This window comes from Vulpes vulpes, chromosome 16, assembly GCF_048418805.1.
Source record: "Vulpes vulpes isolate BD-2025 chromosome 16, VulVul3, whole genome shotgun sequence".
NCBI classification, from domain to species: domain Eukaryota; kingdom Metazoa; phylum Chordata; class Mammalia; order Carnivora; family Canidae; genus Vulpes; species Vulpes vulpes.
In genome coordinates this window covers 54,800,097-54,819,860 of record NC_132795.1, presented here as the reverse complement: position 1 = coordinate 54,819,860, position 19,764 = coordinate 54,800,097, and the positions used below count along the sequence as shown (strand labels likewise).

The window sequence follows — 19,764 nt, the reverse complement described above, 5'->3', positions numbered from 1 at the left end:
TAAGTTGGCTCCATGCCCAGCATGGAGCCCAACATGGAGCTTGAACTCTGAACCCTGAGATCAAGACCTGAGCTGAGATCAAGAGTTAGACACTTCACCCGACTGAGCACCCAGGCACCCCTTATTGTTTTTTTCACTACAGAACCTAGAACAGTGCTTAGCAAGTAGTAAGTGTTCAATAAATATTTGCTGGATGAAACCCACTAATAAATAAGACTGAAGAAGTGTGTAGGGATCAGGCTGTGGTTATTTTGAAGCCCCTGCTCTGGGCGTCAGGTGGTAGGTGTGATGGCAGTTCTTGGCTGTGAGGGCACTGGAGGCCGGCAGCAGGACACCTCGGCCAAGAATTCACTCAGTGCTTTGCCCTCTAAGGCTGTTCCTGGTTGACAACTTTAGGTGGGGGCCTATCCTCTGAAATTTGTCTTGAGGAGTCCCAGGTAAAATCTCGAGGACCGCAGAGCAATTAGAAAAATAGAATCTCTGCAAGCTTGGTCCTCGGTTCTGCGCAGAGGGCAGTTTGTCCCCTTCTGGTCCCTAAGACCCTGGCCAACCCCAGCACAGAGTGACCTGCGTCACTTCTGAGTGCTGGTCAGCAGCTCAGCTGCAGACAAGTCCAAGTCCGCTTCTGGAGACGCCGGCGGTCTAGCCAGGGGGATGGTTGGAATCCTTCGGGGCACTGGGAAGGAGCCCAGGGTGGCCTGGGGGACGCGCCTGCTGTGGTCTGAGCTTTCCATCTGGGAAGAGTCAGCCCCGGCGCCTGGCCCGGGGCCCAGCCCCCCATAGCCGGGGTTGGGGACTAGGCCAGGCTCATTCCTCCGGAGGAGCTCGCTCCCCTCGTTTGCCTCCGCAGAGTGCTGGATGCTCCCGGGAAGCGGGAAGCACGCTCCCGGGAGCCCGTGGGAGGGAAGCTCCCCCCCCCCCCCCCCCCCCCCGCTGGGCCGCCGGAGCCGGGCCCTGCCCGCGGGCAGACGCGGGAGCTGCCGCTCGGGACTGAAGAGGTTAATGTGCATCTGCTTCCGAATGTTAATGTGTCTAGGTGATGTCAGTGGGAGCCGGGGAAGGAGGGGGTGAGTGGGGAGCGGCGCGGGGCTCGGAGGCGGCCGAAGCTGCCAGACCGCCGAGGACCCCCTGGCGGCCGCGGGGCTCGGGGCGCGCGCTCCGGGACGGGGACGGGGGGCGCTGCCGCAGCCTGCGTGGGCGCTGGGCGAGCCGGCACCGGCCGCGGCAGGATGGACCTGCAAGCCTCGCTGCTGCCCCCCGGCCCCAACGCCAGCAACACCTCGGAGGGCCCGGACAACCTCACCTCGGCCGGTGAGTCGTGCCGGAGGCGAGTCCTCCCTCCTCTGCGCTGGGGGTGGGAAACGCGAAGGTGTCACCTCGGAGCCAAAGTGCTCCGGAAACTTTATTCCAGTTCTCGGGGACGGGATCTGCAGTGTGCTGTGCCCGGAGGGGAAGAAGGGGAGCAGGGGGCGGGGCAGGCAGGGGCCGAGGGACTGGAGCGGAGAGCAGGGCAGAGGCACGTTGGCAAGTGGCCTCGGATGGATGGATGGTGGCCCGCCGGGCGGGGAGACTGGGGAGGACTCACCCATGAGTTCCATATGCTTTGCAGAAAAAAAATCAGGCTGGTGAAGCAAGCAAGAGAAGCCAGAGGGTAGTCCGTGAGGAGACAGCTGGAAGCTCACTCAGTTACTGATCCCCTTGTCTTTTTACTGAAACTGCGGTAATGGGATCTTAAACATCCTTACTGACCCCTGGGAAGGCCCCGGGGAAGGGCTAACTCACAGGGCGGGGGTGGGGGGGGTGGGGGGGGGTGGGATTAACTTTCCTGGTGAATGAAGCCCCCTGACATTTCCAGAGCTGAGATGCTTTGAAATTCTAGCTCTGAAGGAAAGGAAGGAAAAAGAGGAAAGGCTTGTGTGTGGGGAAATTCTCAGGCAGCTAGGCTGCAACACACGGCTTCTTCTGTCTCTGCTCACTTGGGAAGCCCAGGCTCAGAGATACAGACTAAGGAATTCCCTGATAGGAACCCAGGAGAAGGGAGGGCTGCGGGCCTGATGGGCAAATGCCCCCCCCGCCACACACACACAAGACGGTAGCCCATAGACATGCCCAGGAATCAGTGCACAGCTTCCAACCAGCGATTTCCAAAATGAGATGATCAGAGCTGCAAATAAGAAAAGAGAAAACACATGCATGCGCCCATGCATGCGCTTGCTCACCCGCATGCCGGCGCACGCGCCTGTGTGTGCGCGCACACACACACTTTCATATCCTTCTGGCTATGTTGATGAGGTTTCCTGATGAAGCCCAGAGGTCCACAAAATAATTCTCTGCAGATAGCTGTGGTTCTTGATTCTGAGCCTTCTGAGATAATGCAGGGAGTAAAGGACAGGGTCCTTCAACTAACAGGTGGTGCAGGAGAATCTGGTGGGATTAGCCAGGGAACTGGTGGAGGAGGGCAAGGGGACAGGAGTAGCAACAGTGCAGCGAGGGAGAGTGGTAGGAAAGGATTCCAGATGAATGGGGAGCCCTGGGCTGAAATGAAAAGAAGATAAAGAGGTAGGCAAGCACATCATCACTGGAAGCTGAGCACGCTGGTAGGATGTTAGCCCTTAGAGAGCAGTCCATGTCAATGGTCAACATCTGCTCCTTTTGTCCCCAGGGCCACCTCGTCGCACAGGGAATGTCTCCTACATCAACATCATCATGCCTTCCGTGTTCGGCACCATCTGCCTCCTGGGTATCATCGGGAACTCCACAGTCATCTTCGCGGTGGTGAAGAAGTCCAAACTGCACTGGTGCAGCAATGTCCCCGACATCTTTATCATCAACCTCTCGGTGGTGGACCTCCTCTTTCTCCTGGGCATGCCCTTCATGATCCACCAGCTCATGGGCAATGGTGTCTGGCACTTTGGAGAGACCATGTGCACACTCATCACGGCCATGGACGCCAACAGTCAATTCACCAGCACCTACATCCTGACCGCCATGGCCATTGACCGCTACCTGGCCACTGTCCACCCTATCTCCTCCACCAAGTTCCGGAAGCCCTCTGTGGCCACCCTGGTGATCTGCCTCCTATGGGCCCTCTCATTCATCAGCATCACCCCCGTGTGGCTCTATGCTAGGCTTATCCCCTTCCCAGGGGGCACAGTGGGCTGTGGCATCCGCCTGCCCAACCCAGACACTGACCTTTACTGGTTCACCCTGTACCAGTTCTTCCTGGCCTTTGCCTTGCCCTTCGTGGTCATCACAGCTGCGTATGTGAGGATCCTGCAGCGCATGATGTCCTCGGTAGCCCCCGCCTCTCAACGCAGCATCCGGCTGCGGACAAAGAGGGTGACTCGCACGGCCATTGCCATCTGCCTGGTCTTCTTCGTGTGCTGGGCTCCCTACTATGTGCTACAGTTGACCCAGTTGTCCATCAGCCGCCCGACACTCACCTTTGTCTACCTGTACAACGCAGCCATCAGCTTGGGCTATGCCAACAGCTGCCTCAACCCCTTTGTGTACATCGTGCTCTGTGAGACATTCCGCAAGCGCTTGGTCCTGTCGGTGAAGCCTGCTGCCCAGGGACAGCTTCGAGCCGTCAGCAATGCCCAGACGGCCGATGAGGAGAGGACAGAAAGCAAGGGCACCTGACACTTCCCCTGCCACCCTGGGCACCTCCGAGTCAGGACAGCACAGCAGACCATGGGGAGAGATGCTGAGAAAAACCCAAGACCCCTCTGGGAGAATGCAGGGGGGCCAGGTGGTGAGGGGTTGTTACAAATCAGAACATACCACGGTGTCCACAAATTGCTGGGGAGGTTGGGAGCCAGATTTGGGGGCTTCAAGCATCAGAAATCCCCTTGGGAGAAAGGAAGAGACCTTTGCGTTGAATAGAAACTGGGCAAGAAGAAAGTTTTGGTTTAAATGTTCAGTGGAGCCCTGCATCTATTAGCTCCCAAAAGTCTTTTCCTCAATTGCTGGTTGATTTGAAATCTGGGCAGGCCGGGGTGTGAGTGATGGGGTCCTACTACAGGGCCCTGGGGAGATGGGAAATTGGTGTGGCCTCAACCCTCTTTCCCATCTTTCACTGGTAGGATGGAGGGCGGCCTTTCTCCCAAGCTGGAGGATGATGAAAAATGAAGCATGCCATCTCTCCATGTGCCAGCATCCTGTCAATTTGCCTGTATCTCTAGGGGATGCATGCTTATTTTGGGGGTGGGGTGGGGTGGGGCTCTGAGCCCAGAGGAGTAAAAATCCAATTTGTAGGAGATTCACTGATTGCGAATGACAAGGCTACCTGGGTGGGTATGAGTAGAAGTCTTAAAATTAAGAAAAAACAAGGAGGGGCTAGGGGGCTTTTGCAGCTGTGGGACATTGTCGTCATGAGGCACATTTGTGAATCACCAGATCCAGAGTGAGTGCCCATCAGTGTCCTGCATGTACAAGGGTCATTCTGATGCCTGGTGTGTTGGCATCATTTTTTGCTCCAGCCTTTCCTTTCCAAAATAAAAATGAATAAAGGAAAATCTCCACCTACATCTCTTTGGATGCTCCTGTATAATTGCTTGGGCTTGGGGGTGGGAGTGGGTGGCAGAAAAGGGAAAGAAGGGTCCCTTGGCTGTGGAATCTAGACTTTGGTCAAATTGCATTTTAGGAAGCCAGAAGCAGGGGATCTAAACCCACAGCGGGGATTCAGCAACACAAATGGGATTACTGTGGATTCATTAGATTGCACTGCTGCTGCTGGGCTGGTTCTCAGCACTCAGCTTCCCCGTCTTCTGCTCTAAAGCACTTGGATGTCATCAGTACTGGCCCCCAGGCCCCCAGTCCTGCCCGCCACCTCCCCCGCTGAGTCACCCGTTGCAGGGCTGGCCTCTAGGGCAGCCTGAGCCTGCCTCCTGCCACTGCCAAGATCTGGTGTTGAGCTGGAAGGTTACAGATGGGCCGCTGGGCGGCAGCCAAGGCTGCTGCTTCTCAGCTTCTTCGTGAGAGGAGCTGGGAACCAGGAGTCCGGGGCAGACTGCTCAGCAGATGCTGAGACAGTGGCAACATATCACGAGCTCACAACTTGTTCAGATGCATCCGTAAAGCAGGTGCACCAGCCCAGCCTTTTCCTTGCGGGTTATTTTCACTGCGGGGTTGCAGCAAGTAGCCGGCTTAGCAAACTTCAGGTCCTGGCCAGCTCTTTTTTTCTTTTTTTTTCAATTTAAGATTTTATTTATTTGAGAGAGAAAGAGAGAGAGTTGGGAGGGGCAGAGCAACAAGGAGAAAGAGCCTTAAGCAGACTCTGCACTGAGCGTGGAGCCCAATGCGGGGCTCAACCCCATGACCCCAAGATTATGACCTGAGCTGAAATAGAGTCAGCAGCCCAACGGACTGCGCCACCCAAGGGCCCCTGGGCAGCTCTTTTCATCATCATCATTAGCTGTGGTATTTTCGGGCTTGTGTTCCCCTCTACTTCAGTAGTGGGGAAAGCCAAGAAGTGGACGGTTAGTTTTCTTTACTCACTAACAGTGGGGTCTCTAGCTGCCACAGGTAAGCTTCCAATCTGCTTCAGATGCCCATCCAACAGCAACAGTAAAAAGATTCTTGGGGGAGCCGTGAGGTGACTCCTGCTCACCTGGTTCCTGAAAAGGAGGTTTCCCTGCATCTGGTTTGCCCTTGAAAGGCTTCCTGGGAGTCTATCCAGCCCCCTTCCCCTCCAAGGAGGATGAAATAGGCCAGGGGGCCTCTCCCAGGACATGCAGGTAAGGGAATCCACAGCTCACTGGGGTGGGAGGGCTAAGGAGGACCCCAGCAACCCCTAAGGAGGGGGACACCCCTTCCTTCTGCTCTGAACCCATAGGGAAAACTGACACGGAAGCAAAGTAGGTTGAGACAGAAAGTGAGTGGGTTGAAATGTAAACAGAAGGGAGGGGGGAATGGGGGAGAATTGGAGAAGTCAGGAGGAACTTGGGGATGCAGAGGGAAGGAGGGCAGGGAGATTACAATGGGGATTGGGGAACTGTGCCAACACAGCCTTCCCCACTCGACCCTGCAGATGCCATTGGATAAGAAAAGGTATAAATGGGGTACCTGGGTGGCTCTGTCAGTGAAGCACCTGCCTTAGGCTCAGGTCATGATCCTGGGACCCTGGGATGGAGTCCCTCATCACATCCAGCTTCCTGCTCATCGGGGAGCCTGCTTCTGCTTTTCTGCTTCTCCCTCTGTCACTCCCCCTGCTTGTGCTCTCTCTCTCTCCCTGTCAAATAAACAATTAAAATCTTAAAAAAAAAAAAAAGTATAAGCATGTGCAGAGGGATGGGTGGTTTGCTGGCAGGACCATCGTCATGACATCGTTGGTGGCAATGAGTGGGCTGAGGGTGGGGTGGTGGCTGGTCTGAAGAATGAGTGGATTTTCCTTTCGTCTCCATTCAGCCTGGGACTATGAATAGCCCCAACTTCAGGAAAGTGTGGAGGCCACTGAGAGGTCCAGAGAGAGTCCAAGAAAAGGGTGAAGAGCAGGAAATTGATTTCTTTGCTCCTTTTCCCATTTCCATACCTAATAAACACTGTCTCTCTCATTGGGCCCCATAGCCTCAACTCCCCAAACCCGATGAGTGCTTCCCACACTGCTCCCTCATCTACTCCCCAGAAAACATTTTCTCTCCAGCTGTGAAGATTAAGTCTCTAAAATTCCCTATGATGTAAGGATTCCAGAACTGACTGAGAATGTCACAGGTTAGTCAAACCAAAGTTGCAAGTGACTGTAGGGAAACTCTTCTGCATATTGATATTCACTAAAGAAATACCAGTAAGAACACTAAATAAAAGGACTAGCCATGATATCTTTGTTTATTTCCTGCATTATCAGTTTTTTTGTTTTTTTTTTGTTTTTTTTAAGGAGGCTCCACTTCCAGCGTGGAGCCCAACGTAAAGTTTGAACTCAGGACACTGAGATCAAGAGTTGGACACTTAACTGGCTGAACCACCCAGGTGCCCCATCAGCTTTTTTTTTTTTTTCCCATCAGCTTTTTAAAAAGATTTTATTTATGTATTTGAGAGAGACAGAAAAAGTGACAGAGCATGAGCAGGGAGGAGAGGGAGAAAGCAGGTTCCCTGCTGAGCAAGGAGCCTGATGTGGGGCTCTATCCCAGGACCCTGGTATCATGACCTGAACCAAAGGCAGATACTTAACCAACTGAGCCACCCAGGCACCCCCCACATCAGTTTTCACTTTTTTTTTATTGTGGTAAAATATACATAACAACTGAATTATACACTTAGAAATAGTTGAGATGGCAATATTATCTGTATTTTACCACAACGAAAGATGTACAGATATAACCATTTTAACCATTTTTAATGTACAATTCAGTGGCATTAAGTAATTCACATCATTGTGCAACTATCACCACTCCCATCCCCAGAATTTCTTGGTCTTCCTACACTAAAACTCCATGCCCATTAAACCAACTCCCCATTCTCCTTCCCCACAGCTCCTGGCAACCACCATTCTGCTTTCTGTTTATGACTTCAACTACTCTACATCATATAAGTGGAATCATACAGCATTTGCTCATTTCAATTATTATAATGCTGGGGATCCCTGGGTGGCTCAGCGGTTTAGCACCTGCCTTTGGCACAGGGCGTGATCCTGGAGTCCTGAGATCGAGTCCCACGTCGGGCTCCTGGCATGGAGCCTGCTTCTCCCTCTGCCTGTGTCTCTGCCTCTCTCTCTCTATGTCTATCATGAATAAATAAATAGAATCTTTAAAAAATATTATAATATCTTCAAGGTTCTCCATGTAATAGCATGTATCAAAATATCATTCCTTTTCAAAGTTGAGTAATATACCATTGTACATATATACCACCTGTTGTTTATCCCATTCACCTGTCAGTGGACATTTAGGCTGGTTCTACCTTTTGGCTATTGTGCATAACGCTGCTACGAATATGGGTGTACAAATAGCTGTTTGAAGTCCTGCTTTCAGTTCTTTTGTGTTTATAGCCTAAAGTGAAATTGCTGAATCATATGGTAATTCTATGTTTAACTTTTTTTTTAAGTTTGCAATTTTCTTTTCTTTCTTTTTTTTCTTTTTTTTTTTTTTAGCTTTTATTTATTTATTCATGAGAGACAGAGTGAGAAAGAGAGAAAGGCAGAGACACAGGCAGAGGGAGAATCAGGCTCCATGCAGGGAGCCTGATGTGGGGCTCGATCCCAGGTCTCCAGGATCAGGCCCTGGGCTGAAGGGGACACTAAAATGCTGGGCCACCAGGGCTGCCCTATGTTTAACTTTTTGAGGAACTGCCATACTGTTTTCCACAGCGGCTGTATCATTTTACCTTCCCTCCAGCAGTGCACAGGGGTTCTCCAATTTCTCCACGTTTCCCAACAATAGTTCTTTCCTTCCTTCCTTCCTTCCTCTTTCGTTCTTTCTCTCAATAATAGCCATCCTAATGAGTGTAAAGTGGTCTTATTGTGATTTTGATTTGCATTTCCCTAATGATAAGGGATGTTGAACATCTTTTCATGTGCTTATTGGCCACTTGTATGTCTTCTTTGGAGTAATGTCTGTTCAAACCCTTTACCCATTTTAAAAATTGGGTTCTTTTTTATTGTTAGCAATAATATTTACTCAAATTAATACTAATTGATTATGCCTTATTACTAAGAAAAATACATTTTTTTTAAAGCTAGGCTTTTTCTCCCTGCTATTCAACAAGATACTTGTCTTTTTCTTTTTTTCCATTGAGCATTTGGGTGGAAAACCACAAATTCCCCAAAACCCCCTCCTTCTCCTAGCCCTAGGATTTGCAATGAGTCAAACTGATCCAGCAGCTTGAGTTGAGGAGGTCAGACAAAGGAAGGCAGCAACCCATCTTGGAGGATGGTTGATGAAACCAGGCTTAACCTTATTTTACAATTAGCAATAACTTACTAATTATATCTAAATTCTGAGATAGTGGAAATGAGGGGGTGGTCATGGTGCTAGAGGAGGGGAGGGGATTCCTCTTTGAGGTGAGGTTTCTGTTTGAATCGTGATGGACAATCTACCCTGAGCACCCAGCCTCGTATCTAAATCTCAGTGGACAACCAGGGAAAGAACTTTCTAGAAGGTCAGAGATGGTATGGAAAAGTCATTCAGTTAATTATCTACAAAGCTATCTCCTCGATTACTGATGAATAGTAGAGATTTCAGGCTACACAGAAGGGCAACAGCTTTTGTTAAAAGAAAAAAAGAGTAGCTTCTATCTTTTTTTAAAAATTTTTATTTATTATTTATGGTAGTCACACACACACACACAGAGAGGCAGAGACACAGGCAGAAGGAGAAGCAGGCTCCATGCACCGGGAGCCCAACGTGGGATTCGATCCCGGGTCTCCAGGATCGTGCCCTGGGCCAAAGGCAGGTGCCAAACCGCTGTGCCACCCAGGGATCCCACTTCTATCTTTTTAAAGATCATTCTTGTGCTAAGCATGATGCTTAGTACTATATTTGTTTAGTAACTTATTTAACCTCCCCACCAGCATTTTATGGTAGACAGAGCTTTATGCCCATTTTAAAGATGGGTCAGTTGTGATTTCGGCTAAATGACTCGCCCAAGATCACACAGCTAGTGGCAGTGCCAAGCTTCAAATTCAGGTATGCTTGATTCCATAGTCAATATACCATATTATCTCGCCTCAAATCGCATGCTTTTACTCAAATTGGCTGCAGCCATATCCCACCCCACCCCCAATAATTGCACTCTGGATCTCACACCTCCCTGCCTTTGTCCATCCCTAGCCTGAAGATCCCCTTCTCCTCTTCCAGGTGAGAATCTTGCTTGCCCTCTGTTATGAGTTGAATTGCATTCCCCCAAAAGTGGTATGTTGAAGTCCTAACTCCAATGCCTTAGAATACAACCTTATATGAAAAAGGAATCTTATGGATTTACCCAAGTCCAGATGAGGTCATCAGCATAGGTTCTAATCCAATATGACTGGTGTCCTTATTAAAAATGGGAATTTGGACACAAACAAACCTGCACTCAGGGGAGATGATGTGAAGACATGGGGAGAACACCATGGGGAGACAGCAGATTGGAGCCATCCATCTACAAGCTAAGGAATGCCTGAGGCCACCAGCAGCTAAGAGAGTCATGCAACAGACCCTTCCCTGGCATCTTCAGAGATGATGCCCACCCCATGATTTCACATCTCCAGCTTCCAGAACTGTGAGACCGTAAAATTCCAGTTGTTTGAAGCCACCCAGTTTGTGGTGCTTTGTTATGTATGGAAACTAATATGCCCACCCCCTACAAGGCTCACCTCTGCCGTGTTCTCATCTGAGAGGACATGTGCCTCCCCCTGAGGATTAATTACTTCTTCTGGATTCCCAGATCTCTGTATAAGCCCCTAATCACTCACTTATCACTTTACCAAAGGGCTCTTAATGTTTTTACCTCCTCCACTGAGCGAGCTGCCCAGGCAGGGACTGTTTACCTTTTTCAGTCTCTCTTCATGGGACCCCTACCCGCTACCCCCCAACACCCAGCATGAAAGCTCAAGTAGATGCATCGTTCACATCAAATGTCATAGAACCACAGGGTTGGGAGGCCAGTAGTGGTCTTCTAGTCCAGCCCAACATGAACACACTTGTCCAGGAGAAGGTCCAATATCTATACTGACTCATGAATTGGCCAAAACAAATCAAGTTTTCACCTCCCTGCCATCTCTACTCCCATTAGCCTCCTCTCAGATCTCTCTCTCCAGAAATATCGTGCCTCCCTCCCTCCCTGCAAGGGCAATGCAGGTAAATTCCTCAACTTGCTGGCACTAGCACTTAGTAGCCCTGTGGCCTTGACAAGTGACTTTCTGTCTTGGGCCTGTTTCCTAAACTGTAAAATAAAGAAAATGACACATGGGCCATGCACCATTAGGATGAATAAATGAGATGTCACATGTGATCTGAGGGATTCTCAGGGTCGCCTTAAACTTAAATAGCCATATAAACCAACTTAACGGGGCACCTGGGTGGCCCAGTGGTTGAGCATCTGTCTTTGGCTCAGGTTGTGATCCTGGGGTCCTGGGATCGAGTCCTGCATCAGGCTCCCTGAAGGGAGCCTGCTTCTTCCTCTGCCTATGTCTCTGCCTCTCTCTATGTCTCTCATGAAAAAATAAATAAAATCTTAAAAAAAAAAAAGAAACAAAAATCTACTTAACATCCCCATCCTGGGGGTACGGGGCGACAGGCAGGCAGGTGCCTCCTCAAACGTCTCTGGGGGGGTTGTGGGCAGTTCCTTCCTGTGGGCAGGAACTTCCTGTGGCAGTTCCTCCCAGCCCAGCCTCTGGCTCAGATACCCTGTGCCTGGCTCTCTGCAGGTGGCTTCACCCCAAGGCAGCCAGGGCTAGCTCAAACTTCTGATAGTAGGGCTCAGAGATTGCCAAAGCAGGAAGGACAGGAAGGGAGAACCCAGAATTGGAAAGGACTGAGTTGCCTAGCAGACCTCAGGATTCCTGCAGTCTGTCTGTCACACCAGGTCACAGGGAAGCCTTTCTGGCCTCTCCTCATGGGCTTGGCCTGCTGCCCTGTTTCTGAGCCATGGACACTGGACCATCTCTTTTTTCCTCCTTGTTCTAGGGCCTCCCAATCTCCTCTCCCCTTGCGGGTCTAAAGAAAACCCACAGGGCAGCCCAGGTGGCTCAGCGATTTAGCACCAGGGTGTGATCCTGGAGACCGGGGATGGAGTCCCACATCAGGCTCCCTGCGTGGAGCGAGCCTGCTTCTCCCTCTGCCTGTGTCTCTGCCTTTCTCTCTCCCTCTCTCTCTACGTCTCTCATGAATAAATAAATAAAATCTCTAAAAAAAAAAAAAGAAAAGAAAAAGGAAAAAAGGAAAGAAAACACACAATCCAATGTAAAACACAAAATTGTTCCTGCCAAAGAAGAAATCCTTTTACTGTATTATGCAGAGTGATATATTTCTCTGTGTCTCAATCTATCTCATTGTAGCAAAGGGAAGAAGAGACACTTCATCTTTGCAAAACCCCACCTCTTAACCTCATTAAGTGCTTCTCAAACTAAACTATTAGTAATTTTTCTTTTTCTTTTTAAAAAGATTTTATTTGTTTATTTGAGAGAGTGAGTGAGAGAGAGAGAGAGCACAAGCAGGGAGAGGAGCAGAGAGAGGAAAGCAGACTCTCCACTGAGCAGGGACCAGATGCGGGGTTCGATCCCAAGATCCCTGGATTATGACCTGAGCCCAAGGCAGACACTTAACCAACTGAGCCAACCCAGGTGCCCCAGTAATTTTTCTAAGAAAAGTTTTCTGTTTATGATCTTTGGAGAACTCACCATTTGGCTGCTTGAGGAGCTGCATCTGACCAAAAATGTGCTTTTCTGTTTTGTGTTAAGATAAAAAAAAGTTTGTGAATTAGTTGCCAACTTTTAAATTCCTAGATTTAAGTAAAAATCTGAATGACTGGGATGCCTGTGTGGCTCAGCAGTTGAACATCTGCCTTCGGCTCAAAATGTGATCCCAGGATCCAGAATCGAGTCCCGCATCAGGCTTCTGCATGGAGCCAGCTTTTCTTCCCTCTGCCTGTGTCTCTGCCTCTCTCTATGTCTCTCATTAATAAATAAATTAATCTTAAAAAAATTTGGAATGACTCAGCTTCTCTTGAACTATCAGAAGGTCCTGCCACAGGGTCTACCTTCTTATTGGCCAACAGTCTATTGAATTTGAGAGACGATACCCTTCCACAGGCATGCACTCTACAGTTTGCCTGTAAGAGTAGAAGAAGTGCCCACTCACTGTTTTCCTGACTCAGCTAGTTTCATTTATTTAACTCAATTGCCTGTACCCTATAGACATTTGATTTTACTGCCCCGGGCCAGCTCTCACTGGGGATTGTGAACCATACCAATGACTTTGCTTTTTTAATTTTAACTTGTATTTGTTTGTTTGTTTGTTTGTTTGTAGGCTCTTTGCCCAAAGTAGGGGTTGAGTTCATGACCCCAAGATCAAGAGTCTCATGCTCCAACGACTGAGCCAGCCAGGTGCCCCATTGATTTTGGATTTTATACCAAATCGAAGAGAACCCATCAAAAGGCTTTAAACATGGGAATAGGGGCACCTGGGTGGCTCAGTGGTTGAGCATCTGCCTTTGGCCCATGGCATGATCCCAGGGTCCTGGGATCGAGACCCACATCGGGCTCCCTGCAGGGAACCTGTTTCTCCCTCTGCCTGTGTCTGCCTCTCTCTGTGTGTCTCTCATGAATCAATAAATAAAATCTTTAAAAAAAAACATGTGAATGATATGCTTACATTTCTATCTGAAAGTCATCATCCTGAGTTCTGTAGAGAATGGATTAGAATGGGATAGAGAATAAAAGCAAAGGAAAAATCTGCAGTAGTTATTCGGGCCAGCCATAGTAATGGCCTGCATTGGGGTGGTGGTGGTGGAGATGGAGAAGAGTGGACACATGCAAGATACAGTTGTGGAGCAGACGCCACAGGGCCTGGAATGAGCTGGATGTGGACGCTGGAGAATGAGTTGATGGTGTGTATAACTGGGGGGATGGGTGTTTATTTATTGAAACAGGGGACCTGGAGGGTGTACAGATTTATGGGAGGAAATCATAAGTCCAGTATGTGGTTTGTTTATATGTGGGATGCTCAAGCATGCCACTGATTTCAGAAGAGCCAGCCTGGAAATATACAGTTGAGGGCCACCACCCTACAGATAGGCAGGGAGTAAGAGTAGAGTCAGATGAGAAGAGTCTTGGGCCTCAGTCCTGGGAAATTCCTATGCACAGATTGAACAGATGAGGAACAGAGAAGCCAGCTAAGGAATCTATAAAGGAACGGCCAGAGAGGTGACAGGAAAAGTGAGTAAGTGTGGCATCACAGAAGCAAGAAAAGAGAGTATAGTTAAAGGAGGAGTGGTTGGCTGTCTGGGAGGTCAGGTCAGTGAGGCATGAAAGGGTCCATTGGAATTAAGATCATGGTGGTCACTGAAGACCACAGCTCACCGGGGCTGACTGATGGCTCCTTTTAGAGGGAGTGAGTGCTCCCTAGTTTGCCACAATCCTCACTACTCCCTCCCATCCCCATCTAATACTTGGCCTGAGTCACATTTTTGTCCAGTTCCTGGAAGTATTTATACATCTGACCCTTTTCCCGGAGCAATAAGTACTACTTTGCAGCATCATTTTAAAACGGTGATTTGTCTCTCCTAACACAAAAAGCACTTAACACTATGCCTAGCACTTAATAAATGTTAGTTGTTAATTATATCACTTTTTCCTGTTCTGTACTCCATTAACCTCCACAGGATGCTTCAGACTCTTTCTCTTCTTCTCTGGTTGATTGCAAATAACCTAAAAGCTCTGTACCTGCCTTCTGGTTTCCTCCATCGGATTTGACCTCTCCTCTCCTGTGCCTACTTGAGCCCTACCCACCCTTCTGCTCCAGCTAAGTTTCCTGCTCCTCCAGGAAACCCTCTCACTGGCCTCCGGTGAATTCATCATTCTCTGGACTCTGATAAAACTTCCTAGCTATGCTATTTATTCTATGATTAATCTTGCTCTATCACGTGACTTGGATGGTTATTTACTTGAATTATTGCCTTTTTTCTCCAACTTAATTGTAAACTTGTGGTTAAGGAGGCATATTTAATCTCAGCAATTTTTACACAATGCCTTGCCGCAATAGGTCAATACATAATAGTTGATTGATAACTTAATTACTCCTTCTAGAAATGGACACCTATTGATTTGTCTGCCAAGTCCATCTTCCTTTTCTGGAAGATGTCTACTCTGCCTCTACCTCCCTGCTCCATCCTCGTGGTGACAATGCAAAGGTTATGTCTTTGCTGTGAAACCTGCCACCTTGACCCCCCCTGACCTGCCCATTCACTCCTCTCTGAGGCCCAGACTGGAAGATACAAAGATGTCTCATCAGGTTCCTGGCAGACAGCAGCAGTGAAGGCCAATATTCATCGAGCATGTGTCAGAGACGGCTTCAAATGGTGTACAAATCTTTTGTTCAGGCTCATTAAACCCATACAAGAACCCTACAAGGTAGATATTATTATCATTATCCCCATTTTACAGATAAGGAGACTGAGGCAGACCTCCTGTCTGTTCTGTTTCACCTGTGTGGAAGCTGGACTTCTCACACTCAGAGCTCCCTGTTGTTTCTTCACCACTGAATCTCTACTTTACTCTCCTCCTGCCACCTCCACAGCACAGTCCAGGTGTCTCCTATCACCATACCTTTTATTGTGCCAATCTCTTTGCTTGGGAACATTATCCTCTGCTTTTTTGCCCAAGTAACTCCTACTTAATCTTTAAGACAGAGGTCAGGTAGTGCCTCTTTCATGAAGCCTTCCTTGAACAGCCTCCTCCCTCCTAGATAGGAGAACTACTGTCATCTCTCACCCATGCCTGGGCTGCCCCCTCAAGATTGTATTCATGACATTGCAATCCCAGAGTCAGCTGAGTTATCTGTGTCTACATAGACTCTGGGCTCTAAGAAAACATAGACCCCAGAGTCTGGCACTGGGCCCAACACAAAGTAAGCAGAGAGTGAAGGCAGAAATAGCAGTTCTTCCCCAGATCCACAGTGTCACAGTTAATGCCACCAGTGGATAAACTATGACCCCTACCCTATGCCAACCTCACAGAACTCTGTAGGAGGGAGAGCCCCAGAGAGATTCGGTTCAACAAGTTGACCATCTGGGATTAAAGTAGCAGAGTAAGACAGACAATAACAAGTTTTGACAAGAATGTGGAGAAATTGGAACCTCAAATACTACCCATGGGAACATAAAATGGTGCAGCCACTGTGTAAAACAGTGTGGGAGTTCTATAAAAGGTTAAACAGAGAGTTACTGCATGACCCAGCAATTCTACTCCTAGGTGGATACCCAAGAGAAATAAAAACATATGTCTACAGAAAAATCTGTACAAAAATATTCAAAGTAGCATTCTTCATAATAGCCAAAGGTAAAAATAATCCAAATGTCCATTAACTGACTTTTGGATAAACAAAATGTGGTAAATCCATGCAACAATAATATGAAACCACAGAAAAGAATGAAATATTTTCTTTTAATTTTTATTTATTTATGATAGTCACACAGAGAGAGAGAGAGAGAGAGAGAGAGAGAGGCGCAGAGACATAGGCAGAGGGAGAAGCAGGCTCCATGCACCAGGAGCCCGACGTGGGATTCGATCCTGGGTCTCCAGGATCGCGCCCTGGGCCAAAGGCAGGCGCCAAACTGCTGAGCCACCCAGGGATCCCCAAAGAATGAAATATTGACACATACTACATCACGGGTCAACTTGAAAACATTATGCTAAATACAACAGGCCAGTCACAAAAGACTGAAATGTCCCTGTCCAAGAATTGCCAAATCCATAGAGCTAGAAAATAGATTAGTGGTTGCCATCTTTTGAAGGTAATAAAAATGTTCTGGAATTAAACAGCAGCAACAATTGCACAGCCTTGTGAGTATACTCAAACCACTGAACTGTATACTATAAAAGGGTACATTTTATGGTATGTGAATTATATCTTAAATTTAAGAAAAGGGCGGAGTATGCAAAGCTGAGAAACATGGAGACCAAGGGAGGTGACAGGGAGAATAGGACAATAAAAATAATAAAATAATGGGTAGCAGTTATCAAGTGTTGGCTACAGGAGAGGCACTAGGTGACATATTTAACATGAATAAATTATCCTATTTAATCCTCACAGCAACTCTGTGAGGCAAGTTCTGTTATCACTCTCATTTTATAGATGATAAAATGAAAGTCCTGAAGAGGTTAAGCCACCTATCAAGGGCACATGTGGAAAGTGGCTGAACTAAGCCCTAGCTGTAAAGCTTTGCTACAATGAAATATTGCTTTGTGCACGTGACCATCCACAGAACAGAATTAAGTCCCAGAATAAAGGTAGATGGTGCTAGGGGAGGCTGAAGAGGTCTTCACATCTCATTGGGTGTTTGAAGCATTTGAAAAAGATTCTGAAGTGCAGACTGGACTTTGACAAGCAGAGATGGAGAAAAATACATTTCAGGCAGGTGGAAAAAAACTTGAGCAAATATGTAGAGTTGAGAATATATGGGTGTATTAAGAGGGCTCTGCTAACATTATCAGTGACCCCCCCCCTTCAATATCCATGGCCTCTTCTTCCTCAGTGGACAGAATGCCCAGGTGATGGATCATGATTAGCCTAAGGCCACTGAACAACACTATCTCCTGCTTTCCCTCCATCCCTTACAGCTAAGGGTGCACATGTGATGCAGTTTGGGCCAACAGCTCCTACCCAGATGTCTGCTGGGAAGTTTTGCTTTCCTAATTAAAGGAAAGTGATGAGCTTCATACCCTCTGAGCTCTTCCTCCTTTCTCCCTACCTTGAATGCAGATGCATTATCTGGAGCTGCAGCCACTATCTTGGGATCATGAGGTGCCAAGTATGAGAATGCAAACCAATGCATTGAGGTTGATGGAGCAGAAAAACGGAAAGAGCAAGGGTCCCTGAGGGTATCACTGAGTTGCTGAGCCAGCAACATCCTCCAGACTCCTTGTGCAAGAAAAATAAATCCCTATTTGCTTAATAACGGTTCTCTTAACCCTCCTGATAATATCCTGAACTTCTAACCTCATGGCTTAGAAAGGACTAACTCCACCCTGAGCTCCAGCGATGGGCCCCAGCCAACCAATCACTATATCCCATCTCCCTGGCCAGAGTAGTTCATTCAGGGATGTAGCACTTTGATCTTAGACTTTTAGCTTCCAAACTGCAAGAAATCTGCCTGTTGTTTGAGCCAGTCAGTTTATGGTGTTTTTACGATTTTATTTATTTATTTGAGAGAGAGAGAGAGCGCGCAAGCATGAGCCGGGGGAGGGGCAGAGGGAGAAAGAGAGCGGGACTTGTGGGACATGTGGGACTTGATCCCAGGAACCCAAGATCACAACCCGAGCCAAAGGCAGATGCTTATCCAACTGAGCCACCCAGGTGCCCCATAGTCTATGGTATTTTGTTATAGCAGCTTGAGTTGATTGAGACAGATGGTAAGAATTTTTTGGTTGTAAATGACAGAACTCTAACTCCAACTGATTTGAGCAAAAGAGGAGATATTAGCCTAGCAAGTAAAAAGTTCAGGGCTAGCTAAGGCTTTAAGTCATCACTGGGTCCAAGGGCTCAAGTTCTGCCATTAGGACACACTCTTCCTTTTTTCTTCCTCACATCCCCCTCTCTCCTTGCTTTGCTCAGTTTTGCTTTCTGCCAATTTCTTTCTCAAGGGATGTCCTCCCCTGTGGTAGCAAAGAGGCCACCAGCAGGTGTGTATGCTTGCATTGTCTTTACAGGCAGCAGCTCCAGGCTTAGTCAGCACTGCTGCTCATCACCCCATAGACCTTGACCCCCAACTTCTGTTTCAAAACTGAAAAAGACTCTGACTGGGCCTTGTTTACACACCTTCCCACTTCCACCCAACCAAGCTTGAGAACCAGAGAAATGGGACACTCCTATTGACTACTACAGGTCAAATGTCAACCCTAGTGGGGCCATTTCATTGGAAATCCCAGGGAGTGTGTGCAGCCTGCGGGTTGCATTTCTTTTAAGAGAAAAAAAGTGCCTCAAGTAGAAAGAAAGATAAGAGGAAGACAAAAACAATCCAGCCAGGTAGGATCTCAATAGAGAGGAGGGCATGGAAATTCAAATGGGCAAAGGAGGCAGATTCAGAGGACAGCAAGGAAGGTAGTTGATTGCTGTTGAGGAGTTTGCAGAGGAGGGAATCTTTAACCTCAAATCTCATGAAAATCTGGATTCTCCCAAATCCCAAATGCACATTTGCACGTGCACATAAAATACTGCACATAAGGGGCTCCTGGCTGGCTCAGTTGGTAGAGCATGGGACTCTTGACCTTAAGGTCGTGAGTTCGAGTTCCATACCAGGCATAGAGATTACTTTTAAAAAATACTGCAAATAAGTTGGGAAGGTTTATAACCTCCTCCCCAGATACCAGAGAAAGAACTCCTGGTAATGGAGCAATACCTAAAGGTGGAATTTAGATATCTGAGAGGAAAATTAAATACAAAGTCTGAGATGTCTTGTGGCCAAGCAAGCAGGCACAATGCCTGCGGTCAGAGCAAAAGTGGGCAGGCTCCCTGCCCTGGTGGAGCTTCCAGCCCCAGTGGGGAAAGAAACATTAATCAGATAGTCCCACAAATAAATGTAAAAATTATAATTGGGATTCTACAACAGAGAGGTATGAGAGGGAATGAGTGCCATGGACAAGGATAAAGATGAAAGAGTGACATTTCACCCACCAAGCTGTAAAGGATAAGGAGGGGAGGGGGCCTTCCTGATAAAGTGAATTATCTGTGCAAGAACCCCGTGTTTGGAAGGAGTTGAAGGCAGGGATGATGGATTCCCTGATGTGATGAACCGACAGGGTGTCTCAGCTGGATACATACTGGGTTCTCAGGTCCTCCTCGTGTCTACTTTACAACGTGTAACATTGATTATAACTGGTTGTAACTGTGGTTCTAACAGCAGTCTGGGGGCAAACCATTCATTGCAAAAGAAAAAAACAAGAGAGTTTGGTTCATAGAGGTTCTGTTGTCTTTCCATCCTGATCTCTCCTGAGATCAGGGAAAAAAAATAAAAGACTGAAATTCCAAATGCCAGCTCCACCAACACTTGATAAAGCTCTGGCTTGTCAGACAAATGGATCTTGAACACAAACCACCCTGTTGCCACTCCATTGCTTGGTGTTCCTTAGGTCAG

At 47.9% G+C, this 19,764-nt stretch overlaps 1 protein-coding gene across 3 annotated transcripts; it reads left to right on the top strand.

Moving 5' to 3' along the window:
• The first annotated feature begins 955 nt into the window (after positions 1-955).
• MCHR1 (melanin concentrating hormone receptor 1) lies at positions 956-4,529 on the top strand. Of its 3 annotated transcripts, none has more exons than XM_026017394.2 (2): positions 956-1,311; positions 2,663-4,529. In XM_026017394.2, exons 1-2 carry the CDS (start codon positions 1,230-1,232, stop codon positions 3,640-3,642), a joined length of 1,062 nt encoding a protein of 353 aa, XP_025873179.1. In that variant the 5' UTR covers positions 956-1,229; the 3' UTR covers positions 3,643-4,529. The 3 variants fall into 3 exon arrangements, with proteins under 3 accessions (XP_025873179.1, XP_025873180.1, XP_025873181.1); XM_026017395.2 differs by lacking the exon at positions 956-1,311 and adding an exon at positions 1,610-1,720; XM_026017396.2 differs by lacking the exon at positions 956-1,311 and adding an exon at positions 2,258-2,559.
• The last annotated feature ends 15,235 nt before the right edge of the window (positions 4,530-19,764 follow it).